Here is a 22,338-nt window from a genome sequence, read left to right as displayed (position 1 = left end):
TAAATGTTAATTAATTAAAAATAAAGCTGCTGTAAACATTTATGTACAGCTTTTGGTGTGAACACAAGTTCATTTCTCTGAAATAAATGCTCAGGAGTGCAGCTGTGGGTGTATGGTACCATGTGTTCAGTTTTTTAAGAAACTGCCCAAATTTTCCAGATTAGCTGACCACTTTACATTACTGTCAGCAATATGTGAGTGATCCAGTTTCTCCACATCCGTGTCAGCATTTGATGTTGTCAGTTTTCTATTTTATCCATTCTAATAGAAGTTGTGATGGTTAATTTTATGTGTCTGTTGGCTAGGCCATGGTACCTGGATATTTGGCCAAACATTATTCTATATGTTTCTGTGAAGGTATTTTTTAGATGAAATTAACATTTAAATCAGTATACTTTGGGTTAAGCAGCTTACTCGCCATAAGGTGGGGTGGCCTCACCCAGTCAGTTGAGGGCATTAAAAGAAGAAGACTGGCTTCCCTGGAAGAAGGAATTGCCAGGAGATGCCCTTGGGACTTGAACTGCAACATCAACTCTGCCCTGGGTCACCAGCCTGCTGGCGTACTCTGCAGAATTTGGACTTACCAGCGTCTGTAATCATGTGAACCAATTCCTTAAAATCAATCTCAATCAATTTTTCCCTCTCCCTCCTTCCGTCCCTCCCTCCCTCCCTCCCCCCGCCCTCCCTCCCTCCCTCCCTCCCTCTCTCTCTCTCTCTCTCTCTCTCTCTCTCTCTCTCCATACACAGTCGGCTCTCCGTATCTGTGGGTACTACATCCGTGTATTCAGGCAACCATAGATGGAAAATATTCAGAAAAACAATCCAGGAAGTTCCAAAAAGCAGAACTTGAATTTGCTGCAACTATTTACATAGCATTTACATAGTATTTACAACTATTTACATAGTATTTTCGTTCTATTAGGTATTGTAAGTAATCTAGAGATGATTTAAAGTATACTGTGGGAGGATGGACATAGGTTATGTGCAGATACTATACCATATATATATATATGTGGACACATACCCCTTCTATTTGGTTCTGTCTCTTGGGAGAACCCTGACTGATACAGATGTGTACTGCGAGGTGAGGCAGAGCGGCTGTTGTAAATAAGGAGGTCAGGAGAGGCCCCACCAGGTGACATGTGAGCAGAGGCTGAGAGAAGCAAGACGATGGACTGTGTAGATTTGGGGGAGAGGGGGACAAGAGCCAGTTTGGAGACTAGCTCTTATTTACATCCAGTCTTGTATGTTTTATCAGATTTATACAGAAAATGCTAGTAAATTAAATAGATTAGCAAAAGAAAATCCCTCCACTGCTTGGCTCCTGGCTCCTTTCTGGTGTAGAAATGGTTTCTCTTTGACGTGATGGAAACTGCCTTCTTTAACCAGCTTTCCTTAAAAGAGCTTTTCACAGAATAGTTTGCCTCTTAGACTCTAAACTAGTGTTTCTAGTGAATGCCACAGCTTCTAGTACAATAAAAAATACAGCTTCCCTCAACAATAGCTGTGGTTTCTCCCCAAGAGAAAGGTGAACACCAGGCAAACTATATATTCTTGTGTACAATGAATTCTGTTACTTTTTACCACCCTAAGTCCTTTTAGAAACAATAATTTTTAATGTGCTTCATTGTAAATGAGGAAAAAGAAATTTCAGAGTGGTGGTCCTCATCTGCAGAAGGAGCTTGGCACTCTTGACCTCTTTGGGGTTGGAATAGTTGGTCAGTGTGGGGTCCCAGAAACCCTTGCTCTGTTGATTTACCAACCAAGCTATATGGTTTATGATTTAGGGGTTGGGGAAAATGGCTTCCTACATTCACATAGGATGTCTGAGAGGGGGGTCTTTTTCCTTCTGATACTGTGAATGCTTCCCTAAGTGGAAATGAAATGCTTTCTAAGTATTAATTAGCCTCCTAATGGCCCATTACTAGTAGGGAGAGAGTGAGGCCTTTAAGCGTTTGCCTCTGTACCCCAGTAGGATGTTTTCAGTATGCTGTATGGATAGGTGAAAGCTCTCATGTTAGCAATGATTATTCTCTGCTCAACTGTCATTATGTAGGCAGGTTTTCTAGCTGGGAAGGTAGTCTTTACTTTTATGCAGTCTTAAATATTTTACCAGATTTATTTATACAGAATAACATTTTATCGGATTTATTATACAGAAAATGATAATAAATTGAATAGGATTGCAAAAGAAAAGTGAAGTTTTTTATTTATCTAGATAGTAATTTTTCTTGATGGTAACACAATGAGGTGAGTGCTATAAAAGCTTTTTCCTCCTGTGGTTGCATCCTAGACCTAATTTAGAACGTGTCACATCAAAATGAATATCACCATTGTGAGTGGGTCTTGGATGGCCTGCATGTTTTTCTGTAGTCTCACCTTGAGGCCCTGCTTTGCGTCACTTGACCATTTGTGGTTGATTTCCATCCATGTGTTTAGGTGATGATATTTGAACTGGCTTACCATGTGCAGTCATTCCTCTGCGAGCACAACAAGCCCCCTCCCAAGTCTTTTCATGAAGAAATGCTGGAAAGGCGGGCTCAGGAGGAGCAGCGGAGGCAGTTAGAGGCCAAGCGGAAAGAGGAAGAGGAGGTGAGACCCTTGTCGCTGCGGTGTCCGGCCCGGAGGACTGCGAGCTCCTATAGGTTTTCCTCCGTCTCTACCTACTCACTTACTGGTATTTCTTTAAGTTTTGCTCGGCATTTGATCCAAGAACCATGGATTCATGTGAAAGAAGGCCCTAAGAGTAACCAAGAAATAAATACTATGAGTGATTCCAATGCTACCCCTAGAACGCTTAGTCCAGGTTTTTAAATAAAAGAAAAAGGAAGTTGGCTTGACCAAACTTCTGGTGCTCTTTCTGTGCTTGTAAAGCTGTGCAGTTCAGAGGCTATTACCTTCTTCCCTCTGTGGGACAAGTATCTCATGCCCAAATGAGTAGCCAAAGCCAGAGACTGAACGTTTTCTTTTGTTCATTAACCATTTTTACTTTTTCTTAATTTGCGTACGGATGTATACTGCTGTGTTATTTTAAAAATGCTTTAATCAGAGTTAATACATGTATCTAAATTTCCTTCCTGATTTTTAAGGTTTTTTTTCCTTCTATTTAGTCTCTTAATAAACTTATCTAGAACTTATTTTGGTGTGGGTTGTAAAAATGAGGGTCTGAGTTTTTCTTTCTTTTTTTTTCCCAGTCATTTTCCTAACACATTTATTAAGTAATCATTCATTTTTTTTAAATCATTCATTTTTAAGTGATTTGTAATAATTCCTTTAAAGTGTATTCTACCTACTCATTTATACTAAGTTCTACTTGTGAATTGTCTCTTTTGTTCAATTCGTGTTTTTTTCTTGAGTCTCTACAGCACTCTTTGAGTTATTGTATCTTTATAACGTTTGACTGTCTAAGTCAGGACCCCTGTCCCTTCATCCTTCATTCTTTTTTTTCTGTTGGCTATTCTCACAGATAAGTTATACGATTGCTTTCTCAAAATCAAAACAAAACAAAGCCTGTGGGATTTTGAGTAAAATTGCACTAAACTTATGTATTCATTTAGGAAGAATTAACATTATGACAGTATTCAGACTTCCTATCCAGGAATGTTTTTCCATTTATTTTTATCTCTCAGTGAGGCTTTTTAGTTTTTTTCCCTTAGGTGTTGCAATTACTTGTAGGGTTTTGTTTTTCCTGCTTTTCTTAGGTTCTTATTCCTGGTTCTTTTTCCCTGCTTCATTTTGTTCATCCTTTACTTATGTTAACACTGTCTTTGTGAGCTCCGTTCATTTTTTTCTCAATATTTATTTATTTGGCTGTGCCAGGTCTTAGTTGTGGCATGAGGGATTTTTTTGTTTGTTTGTTTTTTTCTGGTTGCAGCATGCGGGATCTAGTTCCCTGACTAGGGATCGAACCTGGGCCCCCTGCACTGGGAGCACGGAGTCTTAACCACTGGACCACCAGGGAAATCCCGGTTCCATTCATTTTGTTACTGCTTATCTCCTGTTTAATTGCATAGCCTAGTTACCATTTAGGGTTTAAAGTTCCTTATTGTTGTCATTGTTCTTAGGCAGACACATTTTTACTAGAAGATAAAGATATTTAACAGACTTGTTTTGGTGTCCTGCTATAATAACTAGCTGTAAGTTTTGGGTATGCTTTATATTATTGCTGTAATAGTTTTGAATGAGTTTCTCAATGGTTTTGATATTTATAACCTGGAATTTTAGGCAGCTCATAAAAAACACTATTTTTCTCTACCTAAAATTCAGAATCATTTGAGTAATAGCTACATGAGTCAAGTGGATAGAGATCAAAATGCCACTTTTAATACTGAGAAAACTGATTGGGGAATGCACCTGAAGGTCTGTGGCTTGTGGGTGTGCACCCAGCTCAGCCCACCTCCACCCAGCGGCCTGGCCAACAGTAGGCGCAAGTGCATGTTCTCTGCAGACAGGCAGGTATCAAAGAGGAGGGTCTCAGTCAAGTGTGGGGAGCAGTGAGCGGCCCATGGTGTTGCTGCAGTTAAAGTCCCTCCACATTGGGCATCCCCTGGCGGTCCAGTGGTTAGGACTCCGTGCTTCCAAAAAAAGTCCGTCCACATAGAAATGGGGAGTACGTGTCCCTCCCCACAGTCTTCACGCCCATTTAAGTGGGAAGCCTATTGCCTAAGAACTCTAATAAAACTGACGTAACTACAGTTTGTACTAAGGTTCTAGATATTCAGATCTCTTAGGAGATGAGAGCTTGAATTACTGAAATTCAAAAGATTTTTTGTGATTTCAGAATTCGTATGTTGTATGGGTTTCAGAGATCAGCATCTGATGGCAGTATGATTTATTTCAGCAACGTGAAATCCTTCATGAGATTCAGAGAAGGAAAGAAGAGATAAAAGAAGAGAAAAAAAGGAAAGAAATGGCTAAGCAGGTACTCTAGCAATTCTGCCATACTCAAATAGTTTACATTTTGCTAAACATAAAATCTTTTTATTTCCATTGATGGTATTTGAATTATTGTATCTTTATAATGTTTGAATATCTGAGAAGTCAGGACCCCTGTCCTTCATTCTTCATTATTCTTTTTCCTTCATTATTCTTTTTCCCGTCCTTTGTTAGTATCAGTAGTAAAGCTTAAAATGAAGCACTAAAAAGTCCCCCAAATATCATTCATTATATATTTTAGATTCTCCAAATAAGTAACAAAACGTAGAGTTGTATGTTATCTGTAGATGTCTTTGGCTTACATGACTACAGTAGTTTATCAAAAGAGTTGAAGGACAGAGGAGATTGAAGTTTTGATAATCAACCCAGACTGGAATTATTAATACTTGGAAAACAAAACAATTTGTTCATACAGAAGAGTGAATGGAAACCACATGGATTTCCCTGAGATTTCATTCAGTGATGGAAAAGAAGGATTCAACAGAGCTGGTTTAAAAAGCAGGGGTGGAAAAGGATAAAGTCCTTTTTCCTATATTTTTCCTGAGTCCAACTCAATCAAAAACCAGCTACACATGTTTGGAGAAATCCAGAGACAATTTTGCTCATTCTCTTTTAGAGAAATATGGCATTAAACTTAAGGGAAGCAATGAGGTGCAGTGGGTGGAGGCACTGATGTGCAGGTAAGCAGCACCTGGCTGAAAGCTTTGGCTTTTTTACTGCCTGGCTCTGCGACCTTGACAGATGACACTCTCCGAGGCTCATTTTCCTCACCCCTTAAGACGGCACAGATAATGCCTTCCTTTCTGTCTTATGTAATTATTCCTACAGATAAATGTACTGCCTTTTGTGAACGTACAAAGCTGTATACAAATTTAAGGTGATGTTACTGTTCCCACCAACTCTCCTATCTTACATCTGATCTGCCTTCCTGTCACTCACTCTGCTCTCTCCTTGTTTGTTTGTTTGTTTTTTACAGTGTTCAAAATAGTTTAATATTGGAGTCAAGATAGATAACAGAACAATACTAATTCTGTCAATAGACAGAAGACATAATGCAAACATAGACCCCCTCCACCCCATGTATATATAACTGATTTTTTGACTAAGGTACAAAGATAATTCTGGAGAAAGGATAGCCTTTTCAGCAAACGGTACTAGAACATTTTTTTTCTTTTCCATTATGGTTTATTATAGGATATTGAATCTGCTCTCTCTTTGAATGCCTCCTTCTGTTCATCTCTTGCTCTTCTCCCTAACTTTTCATGTATATTCCACGATTCTAAGCATTTTCGTTTATAAAACTCACATTCTCTTGAAACGGTAACCTGGCCTTCAGTTCTTGAACCAGTACATATTTGGACATTAAACTTTTAAAAGTTGAGTTCAACTTTATTACACTTGAAAACATTCAGCTTAAATAAGAGTTGCATTCTCTACATATTTATAATTATGTACCAGGATTGTCTTCCACTTATAACATATCTAAAGTAGGTTTTACTTTTCTTTTTTTAAGGAACGTTTAGAAATAGCTAGTTTGTCAAACCAAGATCATACCTCTAGGAAAGACCCAGGAGGACACAGAACAGCTGCCATTCTACATGGAGGCTCTCCTGACTTTATAGGAAATGGAAAACATCGGACCAACTCATCTGGAAGGTCTAGGTGAGTCCCTGAGGTTTCTGATCTGAAGGGATGAAAGATGTAGAAGAATTAAAACAACTTGTATTGAAATTTGGTGGAATTGTCACATGATAGTTTTAATAACTTTTGTAGCGCCTGTATATCTTAATATATTAGTTAGCAATGTGAAATGAAATTTTCATTTAACACTTTCCAAGTATCTTTCATGAAACCAGTTTTAGGGTTCATTCCCTTTTATAACAGTTACAACACTTCACAGTCTTGCCTCCAGTGCAGTTTGATCTGACTTTTAATGATCTAATTATTCAGTAAGTGATTTTAAAACTTTTCTCTGTCAGAGTCATCATCCAGTCAGATTTCACACTGTGTGTGTTTGCAGTCTGTAACTCCCTAGGTCCCACCACAGATGTGGGGGATACTCCAAAACAGGCACGGGTGTGGGAGATCCTTTACATGAGGATGGGAGCCCCAGTTTGCTGTCAGGGCTCCCCTCCCTGTTGCTACTGAGGACACTGGGCTTCCCTGTTACTGCAGGTGGGCTCCTGGGTTGTTCCCTGTCACCAGAGATGATATGAAAGGTACTATCTCTTCCTCCACATCCTTTTCCACCAAAGAATTGAGACTTCCCTGTCTATTTGCTGTGACCCGCTGTGGACCAGAAAGGAATTTTAGTACAGAATCCATTTGTGAGTAGGTGGGTGATTAAGTAGTATAGGTATTATAATTCAGCTTCTTTATGTGTTTAAACTATCTCTTGTGAGAATCTAAGCAGCCCTTAAAACCAACATTTTCTTCTATAAAAAGAAACATTTTAGGTACCAAACTAAAAGCTTATATAATCTTTCGGGTTACAGTTTGTTTATACGAAGGAATCATTTCAGTCCTTTCCCTAATTATCTACTTAAAAAAAAAATCAGCTCAAATTATTTTGATATTAACATTTAACCACCTACTGTTAAGGTGAACTAAGTCTTTTCTTGAATGCAGTTTCTGGTAACAATTCCTTTTTAAGGTTATAACTCCTTGCATCAATTTAGATTGTTTTTGCAACTGGGCTTCTATTAGGCAACATAGTTTGAAGTTGTCAGAGTATTTCAGTAGGAAATAATTGATAGATTCCTACTGTGTTAGAAACAGTGGAAATAAATCAATGCCATGAATAAGGATGTATAAAAAACAATTTTTTTTAGTTTAAACATTTCCATTTTTGCGGCTAACTGTAGACAGCGGGTCCAAGATTAGACTTGGCTTTTGAGATCAGAGATAATTAGCAAGTTTATTCAAGGAAGGATGGGAACTTCTCTCCCTCCTTGACATAGGTAGAACTTTTCATGTAGTGCTTGTAGAGGGCCATTTGTATGTCTTGGATAAAATGTGACATTCCATGAGCATCCAAGAAGAAATCATTTTTTATGTATTGATTGCCAAGGTTGTTGTACAAACCTGCATGAATTCTGGCACTATGTTGGCTACCAGCTAGAAAAGCATGAATCTTTCTTAAAATATAGTTTACATGCTTCTTCAGTTAAGAAATAAAAAGTCTTTGATATACTGAAGTACCTCATGGCATACTCATGATTCTTTTTCTTCCTTGCTATTCACTAGTCTTTGAGTTGGAAAGCCAAAGGAAATAACCAGAGTGTTCCATTTTATTCTTTCAGTTAGTAGATACAGTTGATAGAGTTAGTAGAGATGGCCTTGTCATCACTGTTGTCAGCAGGCATTATTCGAATTGGCTGTGACTAAAAACAATACAATCTAGAACCAGATACTTAATGAGCACTTACTAAAGGTCAGACACTGTTCTGAGTCCTGGGGATTCAATAAGCAAGATCAGGAAGGACGCTGGTTTCATGGAGCTTATATTCTAGTTGGAGGAGTCTGTCCACAAGCAAGCAAGAAAATGTCAGATAGTGACTAGCGCTCCACAGAGAATCTGAATAGGCTGTCTTGAAGAAAGACTGGATGGCTACTTCAGATTGGAGTCCAAAGATTGGATCCTGAGTGACAGAAGGACGGTGGCTTTCGACTGGCGGGGCACAGATACCGGATCTGGGTGATGGAACGGAGCCAGCTGTTCGGGTAAAGAGCAGCCGGAGCAGAAGACCCGAAGCCAGCCTGGTCTTGTGCTGCCCAGAGCTCATCAAACGGGGCAGCGTGGCTAGAATGAGCGGGCATGGAGACAGTGGTTCAAGGGGGCGGCAGGGGTGCGTCACGGAGGGCTCTGTTGGTCGGGTCAGGAGTTTAGGTGTAACGAGCAGCCATTCGGGGTTTTAAAGAGGAATAAGATGCCATCTGATCCACGCTGAGTGCAGTTCTTCCTGGCTGCCAGTGGAGAATGGAGAACAGGAGAGCAACAGTAGAGGAACAGTTTTCACATCATGCTTCATACTACTCTCCCCCTCCCTTAGCCTCTGCACGGCAGCCACGCTCATCTTCCAGTCCCTCGCGCACACCAAGCTCCTTCCCATCTCATGGCCTCTTCCAGTCACTCTGCCCGCTACGCTCTCCCTGGGGCACTTTGCATGGCCGACTCCTTATCTTTCGGTTCTCCGCTCACAAGTGACCTCAGACGCCTTCCCCGAGCACCCCCCACACCCCGCTCCCCTGCTTAGTCACTTGTTCTCCACTTCCCTGTTTTAAGTTTCTCCATAGCAGTTACTGCTAACTGAACTTCATATACGTTTGTTTGCTTTTTTATTGTCTTTCTCCTTTCATGACAATGTCAAGTTCATGCGAGCAAGGACCTCATCTGTGTTTCCCTCAGGTCCTGGAACAGTGCCTGGGAGAGACAGAGTAGGTGCTCAGTAAACGTCTGATGAAGGGAGGGAGGGAGTCAGGAAGGATGATAGAAAGGGACAGACTGTCTTTTTGGCACTTGTAGGGTCTGCAGTCTCTTCAACCAGGGTGACTCAGCTTTTCTTTTTATGTGGGCATATCAAAAATCAGTAAGGCTTTATTTAATGAAAGGTTTCTACTGCGTAAAACGAGAAAGAGAACAGAAAACCACTCACTCTTCTAGTGGAAAGAGCTTAAAGGCCTGATACTCAAGGGCCAGCCCCATTGGCCCAGCTTTTCACGGATGTGTTTTTGTCTTTGTTGAACAGCTTTATTTTCTGTGTCCTTAAGGTTGTCTTTTTTCCCCCTTGAAGGATTTACCTTTTATTTTTTTTCAAATTGAGGTAACATTCAAATAATATAAAACTAACTATTTTAAAGCGTCAGTTTAAACTAACCATTCAGTGTCCAGCTGTCTTTTGTAAATGCAGACATAGTTCTCTCCTGCCTTCTTCCCAGGGATATTGTATCTCATAAATGGGCACTTTGAACTTTTTAGGAGAAGCAAAAAAAGAAAAAAAAATTCTATAAAGTAGTTCATGGTAGAGGATTATTTTCACCGTTTCAGACTTGCCTTCTGTGCAGGTTACTAAAGTGTAGCCCAGAATCTAGGATACATCACCCATTTTCACCAGGAAACAGCATCAGGTTGTCTGGTAGTTTGTTTTCCTGATTTTGACACCAGGTGTGGTAACTGCTGGCTATTCCTCCTTACAGAGAAGAGATAATTAAGGGTATGAGTGTTACCCAGCTGGGTTCTTGGACTCTTTAATCAATAGAAATTGATATGAGGCCAGATGAGAAATTCAGGCAAGGCTTTACTGGGACTCGTGCTGTAGCACATGGGAGCAAATAACAGGTGCCCTTGCTCTGTCTCTGAGGTGGGGGGGCAAGCTGGTGCCTTAAATGGGGTGAGGGTAGGGGCAGACCCCTGGGTTGGGCCGGAGGGGTGACTTGGGTGGTCAGCCCCACCCCCTTGGTGGTGCTGTGTGCAGGGTGCATGCTCAGTACCCTGCTTTGCTCCCAACACCTCAGAAGTGGCAGTTGGGTTTTTGGTCTTTTTGTATCTCGTTCATAATTTGCCCCGAGGGGGCATGCACGCAGTTATTTTTAGTCCCTTATAGTTTCTTTGTCTTCTGTTGCTCTAGGAGACATGTTTGTCCAGGTGAAAGCACTGCAGCAAAGGGTCCCAGGTCCCAGCCTGTCTCTTAAGTATTAAGACATGGGCTGGGGAACCACTGAAGTATTAAGGATGTGGGTAGGGGAAGAGGGAATCCTTGATACATCTCTCCACACTTGTGAGCCTCCATTGTTCACAGTCTCTCCAGTTGGCTCCATGGAGGCATATACTGGTTCACTTCAAATTAAGCAATGTCAGCAATTCTTACTAACTTTATGTCCACAGAGCTGCCTGGAGTTTCAAACTGGGGGACCAAGAGCTAGAGTTTTCTGTGGCATCTTGGTGAGTTAGGCGGGAAGGTGAGACTACCCTAGCCCCCTGTGTCTCATCTGAGATCTCCCTTTTTCTGTCCCATCCCAACCATCTACACCGTTGACCATGTTGGCAGAGCAGTCTTTTGGGTGGGAGTCTGATTCTCAAGTCCCTAGTAGACAAATTGCTTCCTCTTTTCTTGCTACTTGGCTTTTTAAAAAATCATATTTTCTTCTTATTTGAGGTATCAAGGTCGTAGATGCCTAATTTAGTCTTCTAAAATTGAACTGTGTCTAATTATCTGTTCTTTATAAAACCCAGTTAATGTTATTTGGCAATTTTGTTTAAAACACCCTTTATCCTATGTACTGCCACAGCTACTGGGAAAAACTGATAACATGGGTGATATTTCTAATGATATTGCAAACCCCCATGAACATTCCATAATCTAGAATTAATCATTGGCAATGATGGGACTTCCCTGGTAGTCCAGTGGTAAAGAATCCACCTTCCAATGCAGGGGATGCGGGTTCCATCCCTGGTTAGGGAACTAAGATCCCACATGCTGCGGGGCAACTAAGCCCACACACCACAGCTAGTGAGCCCGCACACCTCAACTAGAGAGCCTGCGTGCCACAAACTACAGAGCCCACATGCCCTGGAGCCTTCGCGCCACAACTAGAGAGAAGCTCATGTGCAGCAACGAAAGACCCCGTGTGCCACAACTAAGACCCGACGCAGCCAAAAATAAATAATAAATAAATCTTTTTTAAAAAAATCATTGGCAATGGCACCAGTGTTAATTGCTTCTAAATACCATTTGCTTGCATTGGGATGGCTATTTCTGCTGGAGTTTAGGAGCTGTTTTACTTATTAATAGATTAGGTTCCAGAAGGTTGTTCTGAACCCAATTCTGATGAGTCCAAAGTAGACAGTATGAGCCTCCAATATGTACACATTTTTGGGTGAAAACAGGAAACGTCAGTGATGTTGGACTTCTTTGTTCCTTCTCTTCAAACTCTCTGTGATTTACTTTTTATCCTTCAGAACTGTTCCTGCTGTCAATCTATCCCGTGTGGCATGTACCACATTTGTCCTTTTCTTGACACTTTCACTTTTAAAATGATCTCTGGGTTTTTTTCCAATCCTAATGATACATCTTTTCTTACTAGAACTCTTAACATTCTCATTGGGTTTGTACTTAACAGTCATGATGGGGTGATTAATAGTCTAAAACGCCTTAAAATCAAGCATTTACACACTGTAAACTAAAGAACATAGAGGAGTTAGACTAAAATGACTATTAGCACCATCTGTTGGAGGGGGCAAAGCTCATGTAGAGGTGCTTCTGGATCATTTATTATATGTTAATAAGTCTAGCACATCATTTTAAACTTTCACTCTTATCCTTTTCTCTATAAATTTCAGTATGCCCAGGGTTGCACAAATAACTTGAGAAGTCAAAATTTAAACAGAGCTACAGTGTATTTAGTCATACCCTGGTATTGGAATTTGTGGACACACATGTGGTATGAGAGACTCAAGTCATAACAGGTCTTGTCAGCAGTGTGGGCGGGTGTTGTGGGGGGAAAGGTGTATAGGATTGAAGGTGATGAGACCAGTTAATAATGGGGTATTTCTTGTATCCGGGAGAAATTTAGTGATGTCCTGAACAGGGCAGGGGAATTGGAGAAGAGAGGCTGATACTTGGGGATCAGTTAGATGCAGGAGATCTAGGAACTCAGGGAGACGTGCACATTTTTGACTAGTGAGACAGAATGGATGACTGTGCCACCAACCACAAAAAAAAAAAAAAGAACCAAGGGGAAAAATCAGATCGAAAGTGGGTAGGACGGAGGTGGCAGCTTTATTGACTTCGCAGTACCATGAAGAGTAAATAGAAGGGGCAGACATGGAGACAGCAAGTGTAGAAGTTTGAAAATGAAAAACAAGGTGGGGCATGGGATTGAGGGAGAGTAGAATGGACGTGGGAAAGATATATAGGCTGAGGGAAGGAGCCGGTATAGAGGAACAGATTGAACATACAGGAGAGAGGGACTAACTGATGGAGCAGGGTCCCAGAGGAGACTGTAGGGATGGAACTGAGGACAGGGCAGCTGTCCTTCCTCACAGTCCGGGAAAAAGAAAAAATGGGGCAGACGCCAAGTAACTTTCTAGGTGGACCCACAGAAAGTGTGGGCTTCACTGCTCATTTCTTCATGTTCTCAGTGAAAGTGGAGGTCAGTATCACACTCAGAGTGAGAGGGCTGCTTCCTAGGGATCAAAGCATTTCTTCCACGTGTCCAATCCTGACCATCAAGAGCTCTCTCCCTTGCCTCATCCCTGCAAAGCTCTCCCAATTTACTCGTTATATTTGCGTTATAATCTAGCTTCCCAGCTATTGCTTCCCACTCAGAAAAAAGAGTAGAAAAAGGGAAAGAGAAGAAGAGGGGTTGGGCTTTGAGTGTTTTGAAGAAGTCGTGAAGGGGAAGAGCAGAGACCAGAAAGAGAATGAATGAGCATTCAATAGTGGGAAGCCCAGTTGGTGATCAGGAATTTGTGGTGCTCCAAGCCCGCCATTTTGCAGGTTTCTCCAGATGTGTGTGTGCACGAGATGTGGGGTCAATATGGAATAGAGCTAAATCACTGCTGTAGAACTTCTGTGATGATGGAAATGTTCTCGATCAATGCTGCCCAATAACATTTGCTTATATAGCCACTAGCCACTTGGGGCTGAGTACAAACATACCTCAGAGATGTTGTGGGAACAGACCACCACAATAAAGCAAGTCACATGAATTTTTGGTTTCCCAGTGCATATAAAAGTCATGTTTACACTATGCTGTGGTCTATTAAGTGTGCAATTGCATTATATTTTTAAAAAACAATGTACATACCTTAATTTTAAAATACTTTATTGCTGAAAAATGCTAATAAACAGCATCTGAGCCTTCAGTGAGTCGTAGTAGTAACTGATCACAGATCACCAAAGCAAATATAATACAAATGAAAAAGTTTGAAATATTGCAAGAATTACCACAACGTGACACAGAGACTTGAAGTAAGCAAATGCTGTTGGAAAAATGGAGCTGATAGACTTGCTTAATGCAAGGTTGCCGCAAACCTTCAATCTAAAAAAAAAAAAAGCCACAGATGCTTTGAAGTCCAATAAAGCCAAGTACAATAAAATGAGGTATCTCTGTACTTAAGTGTGCCTATTGCAGTTGAAGAACTGAATTTTTCATTTAATTGAGTTTGAATTGAATTTAAGTAGCCACATGTGGGCTAGTGGCTACCATACTGGGCAGCACAGGTGTTAGAGCAGGGGTTTGTAGGGTTCATGTGGGGAAGACTCAATGGCGAGTGGGGGCTTGGACAGCTTTCCCATTAACACCTTCAGCTTAGTTCCCAGCAGAGACAGATGTTGGACAGTGAGTGGGCTAGTAAGCAGGAAGAAATGGAGGGGCAAGAATTTCCTGTGTTAATCTTAAAGAAAAAAATCGTTGTCCAAATTTATTTTTAAGGCGAGAACGTCAGTATTCTGTGTGTAGTAGTGAAGATTCTCCTGGCTCTTGTGAAATCCTGTATTTCTCTATGGGTAGTCCTGATCAGCTCATGGTGCACAAAGGGAAATGTATTGGTGAGTAAACTAGCTAAACTCATTTAAATTATTCTAATGACGAAAGTTAATCATGAAGGAATGGGGTAGAATAGATGCCGCGTCGTCTAGACCAGCGCGGTCCAAGGAAGACTCTTTAAGATGATAGTCAACCTAGCTCCTGTTCCTGATGACTAGAAGAAGTCACTCAGGTTTCCCCTTCTGTAAAATGGAAATAAAACCCCAGGTTCTTGGGGCAATATCGTTAGCAGAAAGGTAATTTAAAATTTGCCGTCATTAGAATTAGCCAAGCTTTTCAAAACCAAAATGGTTGGAATATTATGAATCAGTAGAATTTTGCATCTTGTGCATCTGTTGCTGATAAAATATGTGTAACAAGATGAGTTCTAATGCCTATGATCTTTAATGGTCAAGTCTCATTTTCTTAATTTGCTGTCCACCTGCTTAGCGTTTTCCTGCTTGGCATGCGGTACCAGACCAGGAAAACCACTTTATTTTCTATGTGTTTTATTTAGCAGTTTAGCCATCTTATTTAGCAGGTGGCTATTTGGATTGAATCTCATTCAGCAATTTGCTATTTGAATTGTTTATATTAAAATCAAGTTTTCAGTATCTACTTCCTTTGCCCTAAATGTACATGATCTTTTATCAGTCATACAGATACAGCCACTAATTGGTGTAGGGATCACTTGCATATGGTGAATTTGACAATTAAGTTCAATTTTCAATCCCATGAGTATTCTTACCAGAGCTAACAGGTAGCTAAATTACCTGGATCAAGTTTGCTTTCTTTCGTTATCTTTTCCCTTCCTCTTTGAGGAGGTATAAGTAAACAGGGGAGTTGCCAGGGAGAGGGCAGCAGGTGGAGGGAGAAGAAATCAAGCATCTGAAGTGTCTGAGATCTGGACACTCAACCTTGGCTGACTGAGGCAGCCTGGACCATGCAGGATTCTGCACATACGCAGAGCCTGCCCTGTTCAGACACAGCAACTGTTTGGGCAGGTTTAAGACCTTGATAGAGATGCTTGGCTTTGGTCCTGAGACTGTCCTTGACTCTGAGGCATTTCCGACTCATGAATTGGCAACATTAAAACTCACTACTTTTAATAATCTGGGGAAATCAGGAAGGCAAATTAATCCAACTGCTTATTACCTTACCTTTGTCTCCTAGTCTCACTGGTACTCATTAGACAGATTCACCTTATTTAATACCCTCATGAGGAGACACATTTGCAGCCTGAACTTTTTTTTTATAAAACCGCCAAGTAAATTATTTATTTTGTTTTCTCATGACGGGTCTAGTTTTTAAAATATGCCCTAATTTTCTAAGAAATGTTTTTGTAAAAGATCAATAAATTAACATTTGCTTTAAAGCTGTTGGAACTAGAGGGAATCAAGAACTTCCCTAGGTATTATTCCTTATATATTAAAGCATTATAGAGGCTTCTGTATAAATGATCATTGGTAGCACATAGTAGAGTATCAGTCTGAGCTCTTTTGGTAACATTTTCCTTCAGCCTCACTGCAGTGTGTTCTTTTGTCCCTTTTATTATCCCCATCACACAAAAGTGACAAAAGGAGGGTGGCAATAATGAACTATAATACAAAATAAAAACCCAACCAGCAATTATGAAATACCCACTTAGTCCCAGTTGGGGAGATAAATATTGCAAGACATTGTGCCATATAATTCACGAATTTAATTAGGCTTTATGTAAATCACATCACATTCCGTCCCATAAACGTTTACTATCACGTGTCTCCAGCGTGTGCTGCATAGATCCAACATTCCACAGGTTGCTTCCTTTGATTGACACATTTTCAAACATTGGGTGTTTTTTTTTTCCCCTTAGCTGAGAATGTCAGGAATTATGACTAGCATAACAGATCATTTAAAATAAAATCTCTTAAATGGTCAGCATTTCTATGAAGTAAAACTGCTTCTCTAGGTGAGTTAGTTCAGCCACATTTCTCCAAAGTATTTTTGCCAAGACCACTTTGTCTTATGTATACAGGTTACTTCACTTTTCATTATGAAGATAATGTAGCATCATGGAGAACTATCAATATTATTTATATAGTAAGAGAAAAAGAATACGAGAAAAAGAAAAGAATATCAGTGGTTCTCAGTTGGGGCGATTTTCTTCCCTAGGGGACGTTAGGTGACATCTAGAGATATTTTTGATGATTAAGACTAGGGTAAGGGGTGCTACTGGCATCTTGTGGATAGAGGCCAGGGATACTGCTGAACATCTTACAGTATACAAGTCAGCCCTCTTCAACAAAGGATTATCTGGTCCCAAATGTCAATAGTGTCCAGGGTGAGAAACCCTGTTATATATGCTACGATTTGGTAAATTAGGGGAAAAAAACGGGTAGAGGGAGCTAGAAGAGAAATAAAACGAAATGGTGATATTGTGGGTGATATTTTTCTCCACTTCCAATTTTTTGGTGATTTTCTATTATAGTCTTTAATAAAAATTCAGATTTTTGTAAGAAAATTTTTGGTGTTACAAAAATTGAGCTCTCCCAGGTATAGGTCGAAACCATATGCCTATCGCTAAATGAATGTGTCTCTCTCACACGCTTCAAATCTAAACTGTCACGACTGGTTCCTTCCCTTGATGCCATTGGCCAGTTTGTATTTACTGAGCATATTCACATTTTGTGTTTAGAAAATCATTGATGTATTCAAATTTCCAAGTTACTAAAACCTGTTCTCACTGTGTACACTCATCTGCATTGATGGAGCGTTCCTAGTTCGAAACACCTTCTATTACATTAGTTGGTATTTAGCAGCTCTGTGAGGGTTACTCTACCACACCAGCAGGCGCGGTCATCAGAGGTGGACTGGTTATGAAAGTAACATCGTCAATAACGGCTAGTAGAAGAAAACATTAGTCCGATACTAAGATCTCACTGTCGAGTCTTGTCCCTTTGTAAAATTTAATATTTTAGAGTTTAGAGTATATTGTTAAATACCAAAAATTGGTTACAAAAGAGCATGTATTACATGAAATCACATTTTTCATAGTTAGTACATGGTATCCATTGTTGAATGAATGATTGTCTATTCCCTCTTTTTTTTTTTAATGCCCACAGAAAATGTACCAGTGAAATTTAATTATATTTTCTTTCAATGTGCAGGCAGTGATGAGCAGCTTGGAAAATTAGTTTACAATGCTTTGGAAACAGCCACTGGCGGCTTTGTCTTGTTGTATGAGTGGGTTCTTCAGTGGCAGAAAAAAATGGGTCCATTCCTTACCAGTCAAGAAAAAGAGAAGATTGATAAGTGCAAAAAGCAGGTAGGCATCCAAGATGGCTCACTGAACAAAAGGACTAATCTCGAGCTTAAGGCGGTGACAGAACAAAATAGCTGTTCATTTCATTGGCCACCAAAGATGACCCAAAATGCTATGAGATCTGTTTAACCAGAGAGGGTGGTGGAAGACCATAAGTTTTCTCAGCCCCTGCTGCCTCTTTCAGAACTTTCACAACACGGTCAAAACTTTTGCAGCTGCTTCTCAACCTCCTTTCTCAGCCCTTATTATTCCATTAATAGCTGTCTCTCCAACTGGGATTAAAGAGTACTTCATAACTGTGCTATTTGCAATCATTTGCATTTTCTCAGTTTTTTGAAATACTGCTTCACAACTGAATTTTTGGGGACTGGAGAATTTTATTGTTCTTTATAATACTGAGCTTAAGGAGAGCATTTAATATTGCATATTGCAGTGTTACATAATAAAGGTTATAAAACAGTAGTTAAAGCATTGTGTTTGGAAATGTATGTGTATTTATGACAAAAAAAAAAAAACCTGGAAGTAAAGACACTGAAATCTTAACAGTTGTCTTTGGGTAGTGACCATAAAGATAAATTGTGGGGTTTTTCTTTTGTATTAGTACTTATTAAAATTTTGACAGTGAATCTTTATAATCAGGAAAACTTATTTTTAAATTAATGTTTCTTTTTTCTGTTGGCCATATCGCAAAAGAAGTTGCTTTTGAAACTTGTCCATTTTTATGAACTTGTAGGTTGACCATGTGGTTTAGGAGAGGACTCAGTTCAGGGCATATTCCTTCTCCTCTCCTTTGAAAGTGCATTTTCTATTAAATATTTCACTTTTAAAGTGAAACACTAGTTAATGCCTACCAACCCAGTTATCACCTTACTGGTTTTTTCCATACCAGATTCAAGGGGCAGAAACGGAATTCAACTCACTGGTAAAATTGAGCCATCCAAACATAGTACGCTACTTTGCAATGAATCTCAAAGAGCAAGACGATTCCATTGTGGTGGACATTTTAGTGGAGCACACTAATGGGGTCTCCCTCTCGGCCCACCTAAGCCGCTCGGGCCCTATCCCCGGGCATCAGCTTCGCAGGTACGCGACTCAGCTCTTGTCAGGCCTTGATTATTTGCACAGCAATTCCGTGGTGCACAAGGTTCTGAGTGCATCGAATGTCTTAGTGGATGCAGAGGGCACCATCAAGATTACAGACTACAGCATTTCTAAGCGCCTAGCAGACATTTGCAAGGAGGACGTGTTTGAGCAAACCCGGGTTCGTTTTAGTGACAGTGCCCTACCTTATAAAATGGGGAAGAAAGGGGATGTTTGGCGTCTTGGCCTTCTGCTGCTCTCCCTCAGCCAAGGACAAGAGTGTGAAGAGTACCCTGTGACCATCCCTAGTGACTTACCAGCTGACTTTCAAGATTTTCTAAAGAAGTGAGTATCATTGAGATTTCTCTCTAATTGCACTTTACTCCTATACTTTCGGTTGTGCTTGAATGTGCTAAACGTCTAAGTCATGTGTATAAGCTGAAAAGTGAACAGTATTAGAGTTTATTCTTTGTTCTCCCAATCCTTTCCCACCCACATATGTTCTGTTTTCTCACTTATATTTATCATTCCCATAACTCCTACATTCTTCTAAATTCACTTGGGCTCTTAATAATAGGTTTTCAAACTACTTTTTGGGGACTGCCTGTTATACCCTAGGAAGTCAATAGGGATTGCTAGGAGGAGAAATGCCCCAGGTATTCCAAATGGAATACCTCTCTGTCCACCTTTGCTGCTGGTTCCTAAGGGGTCAAAGACAAGGCCTCCCATTTAGAAAACAGCTTAAGGGGCATTAATGTGAGCAGTAGGGAGCGGCTGTAAATGAAGTTGAAGCTTCGCTCACTTGCCGTCTGTTCACCTCCTTCTGTGTGGCCCAGTTCCTAACAGGCCACAGACGGGTGCCAGGGGTTGGGGACTCCTGGCTTGTGGGATCTTAGTTCTCCAACCAGGGATTGAACCCGGGCCCTCAGCAGTAGAAGTGTGGAGTCCTAACCAATGGACTGCCAGGGAATTCCTGATTTCATTCTTCAGAATGTCACCTTTAGCTTTCTGCCCTTCCTCATTGGTCAAGAATAACTTAGTAGAGGTTAGCAATAGCATTATGTATTTTCACATACAACGCTGCAAACTTTAAGTAGAACCTATCTTTTCACATTTAACAGTAAAAGGAAGGACTCAGTAGGTAAAACTTTCCTAGTTTTCCTCTTAAAGAAAAACTCTGTGCTATCAGGGTTTTTAAAAATTTATTTATTTTATTATTTTATTTTATTTATTTATTTTTGGCTGCGTTGGGTCTTCATTGCTGCGCACGGGCTTTTCTCTGGTTGCGGCGAGCGGGGGCTACTCTTCATTGCGGTGCGCAGACTTCTCACTGCGGTGGCTTCTCTTGTTGCAGAGCACGGGCTCTAGGTACACGGGCTTCAGTAGTTGTGGCACGTGGGCTCAGTAGTTGTGGCGCATGGGCTCTAGAGTGCAGGCTCAGTAGTTGTGCCACATGGGCTTAGTTGCTCCGCGGCATGTGGGATCTTCCCGGACCAGGGATCGAACCTGTGTCCCCTGCATTGGCAGGCGGATTCTTAACCACTGCGCCACCAGGGAAGCCCACTCTGTCAGTTTTGAACTTGAGATCAGCACTATTTCTTGTTCTGTTAATAATATGGTTCCCTTTAGATTGATTAGTATATTTATTTCTTCATAGAGTGGTTTGATAGACTGTACTTGGTTTAGAAGCAGCTGTACAGTATTGTTTTACTACCTTTGCTGTCCAGCCCCAGTTAACAAAGGAAAAAAAATCATTCCCAGACAAGTATAGCAGCATTTCATTTGTAATTATATTTTTACTTATTGGTGAACATCCTTTGGAGAAAGGTTTTGTTTCACATCAGTCTCTGTGATGGAAAAGAGCCCAGACTCAGAGCCAGACAGCTGGGCTCATATCCCACCTTTATCCCTTCTGGCAAGTGACTTAAACTCCCTACCCTGAGTTTCCTCCTCTGAAAAATGGGGATAACAGCAGAGTTGTCGCTTGTTATATTAATGAGGTGGATTGGGAAAGTACCTAAGGATGGGGCTGGTTGCCAGGAGAACCAACCACATGATTAAGGGGTTTGGAACTGCCAGTCCCACCCCCATCCTCTGTGGAGAGGGGAGGGGCTGAAGGTTGAATGATCACCAGTGGCCAGTGAGTTAATCAATCATGCCTTTGGTAGTGAAGCCTCCATTAAGAGCCACAAAGGACAGGGTTCAGAGAGCTTCCAGGTTGGTGAACACACAGAGGTGTTGGGTAGGTGGTGGCCCGGAGAGGGCAAGGAAGCTCCAAGGCTCTTCCCACATACCCCTATGCATATCTTCCGTCTGGCTGTTTCTGACTTATAGCCCTTTACATTAAGCTGGTAACCTAGTGAGTAAAATGTTTCTGAGTTCTATGAGCTGCTCTAGCAAATTAATTGAACCCAGGGAGAAGGTCGTTGGAATCCGGTCACAGCCTGGGCTTGCTACTGGTGTCCCAAGTGGGGATGGGGATGGCAGTCTCATAAGACTGAGCCCTTAACCTGTGTGATCTGATGCTCTCTCCAGGTAATTAGTGTCACAATTGTGTTGAACATACAACACCCAACTGGTGTTGGGGAATTGCCTGTTGGTGTGGAGAAACAGCCCCTCCCCTCAGTAGAATTGGGTGCAGAGCCTTGTCTGTGGTCAAATGAAAAAAGCAAGTTGAAGAATAATATGTACAGGATGATGTCATTTTTAAAAAATCAGTATCCACAAATTAAAACTTTATCGTTTGCTTGGACGTTTGTCCAAGACTTTATCCTTACCAGTAGTGTTTTAATATTTGGAAGGAGAAAGTATTCATATGTTACTGATGTAATAAAAAATTAATTAAAAAATGGTTCTGAAGAACCTAGGGGCAGGACAGGAATAAAGATGCAGATGTAGAGAATGAACTTGAGGACATGGGGAGGTGGAAGGGTAAGCTGGGGCCAAGTGAGAGAGTGGCATGAACATATATACACTACCAAATGTAAAATAGATAGCTAGTGGGAAGCAGCCGCATAGCACAGGGAGATCAGCTCGGTGCTTTGTGACCACCTAGAGGGGTGGGATAGGGAGGGTGGGAGGGAGGTGCAAGAGGGAGGAGATATGGGGATATATGTATATGTATAACTGATTCACTTTGTTTGCTCTTTAGTTCTTCTAGGCCCTTGTTAAACGTTTCTTGCATTTTCTCCATTCCATTTCCAAGATTTTGGATCATCTTTACTATCATTACTCTGAATTCTTTTTCAGGTAGACTGCCTCTTTCCTCTTCATTTGTTAGGTCTGGTGGGTTTTTACCTTCCTCCTTCATCTGCTGTGTGTTTCTCTGTCTTCTCATTTTGCTCAACTTACTGTGTTTGGGGTCTCCTTTTTGCAGGCTGCAGGTTCATAGTTCCCGTTGTTTTTGGTGTCTGTCCCCAGTGGCTAAGGTTGGTTCAGTGGGTTGTGTAGGCTTCCTGGTGAAGGGGACTAGTGCCTGTGTTCTGGTGGAT

The 22,338-nt window shown here is 40.9% G+C and overlaps 1 protein-coding gene across 3 annotated transcripts in view; it reads left to right on the top strand.

Annotated features, from left to right (window-relative positions):
* Positions 1 to 22,338, top strand: part of EIF2AK4 (eukaryotic translation initiation factor 2 alpha kinase 4) — a 114,635-nt gene that overhangs the window by 22,072 nt on the left and 70,225 nt on the right. For 2 of the 3 annotated variants that reach the window (XM_032621786.1, XM_032621787.1), the window contains 6 exons: positions 2,440 to 2,592; positions 4,841 to 4,921; positions 6,449 to 6,597; positions 14,371 to 14,486; positions 17,613 to 17,770; positions 18,657 to 19,192. In XM_032621786.1, the coding sequence (XP_032477677.1) occupies positions 2,440 to 2,592; positions 4,841 to 4,921; positions 6,449 to 6,597; positions 14,371 to 14,486; positions 17,613 to 17,770; positions 18,657 to 19,192 (1,193 nt within the window). Of the gene's footprint in view, positions 1 to 2,439; positions 2,593 to 4,840; positions 4,922 to 6,448; positions 6,598 to 14,370; positions 14,487 to 17,612; positions 17,771 to 18,656; positions 19,193 to 22,338 lie in introns of those variants that run through there. The other variant, XM_032621789.1, reaches the window with a different exon arrangement.

This window comes from Phocoena sinus, chromosome 2 (genome assembly GCF_008692025.1).
Source record: "Phocoena sinus isolate mPhoSin1 chromosome 2, mPhoSin1.pri, whole genome shotgun sequence".
Classification (NCBI taxonomy): Eukaryota; Metazoa; Chordata; class Mammalia; order Artiodactyla; family Phocoenidae; genus Phocoena; species Phocoena sinus.
This window is presented reverse-complemented; position numbering and strand designations above follow the sequence as displayed.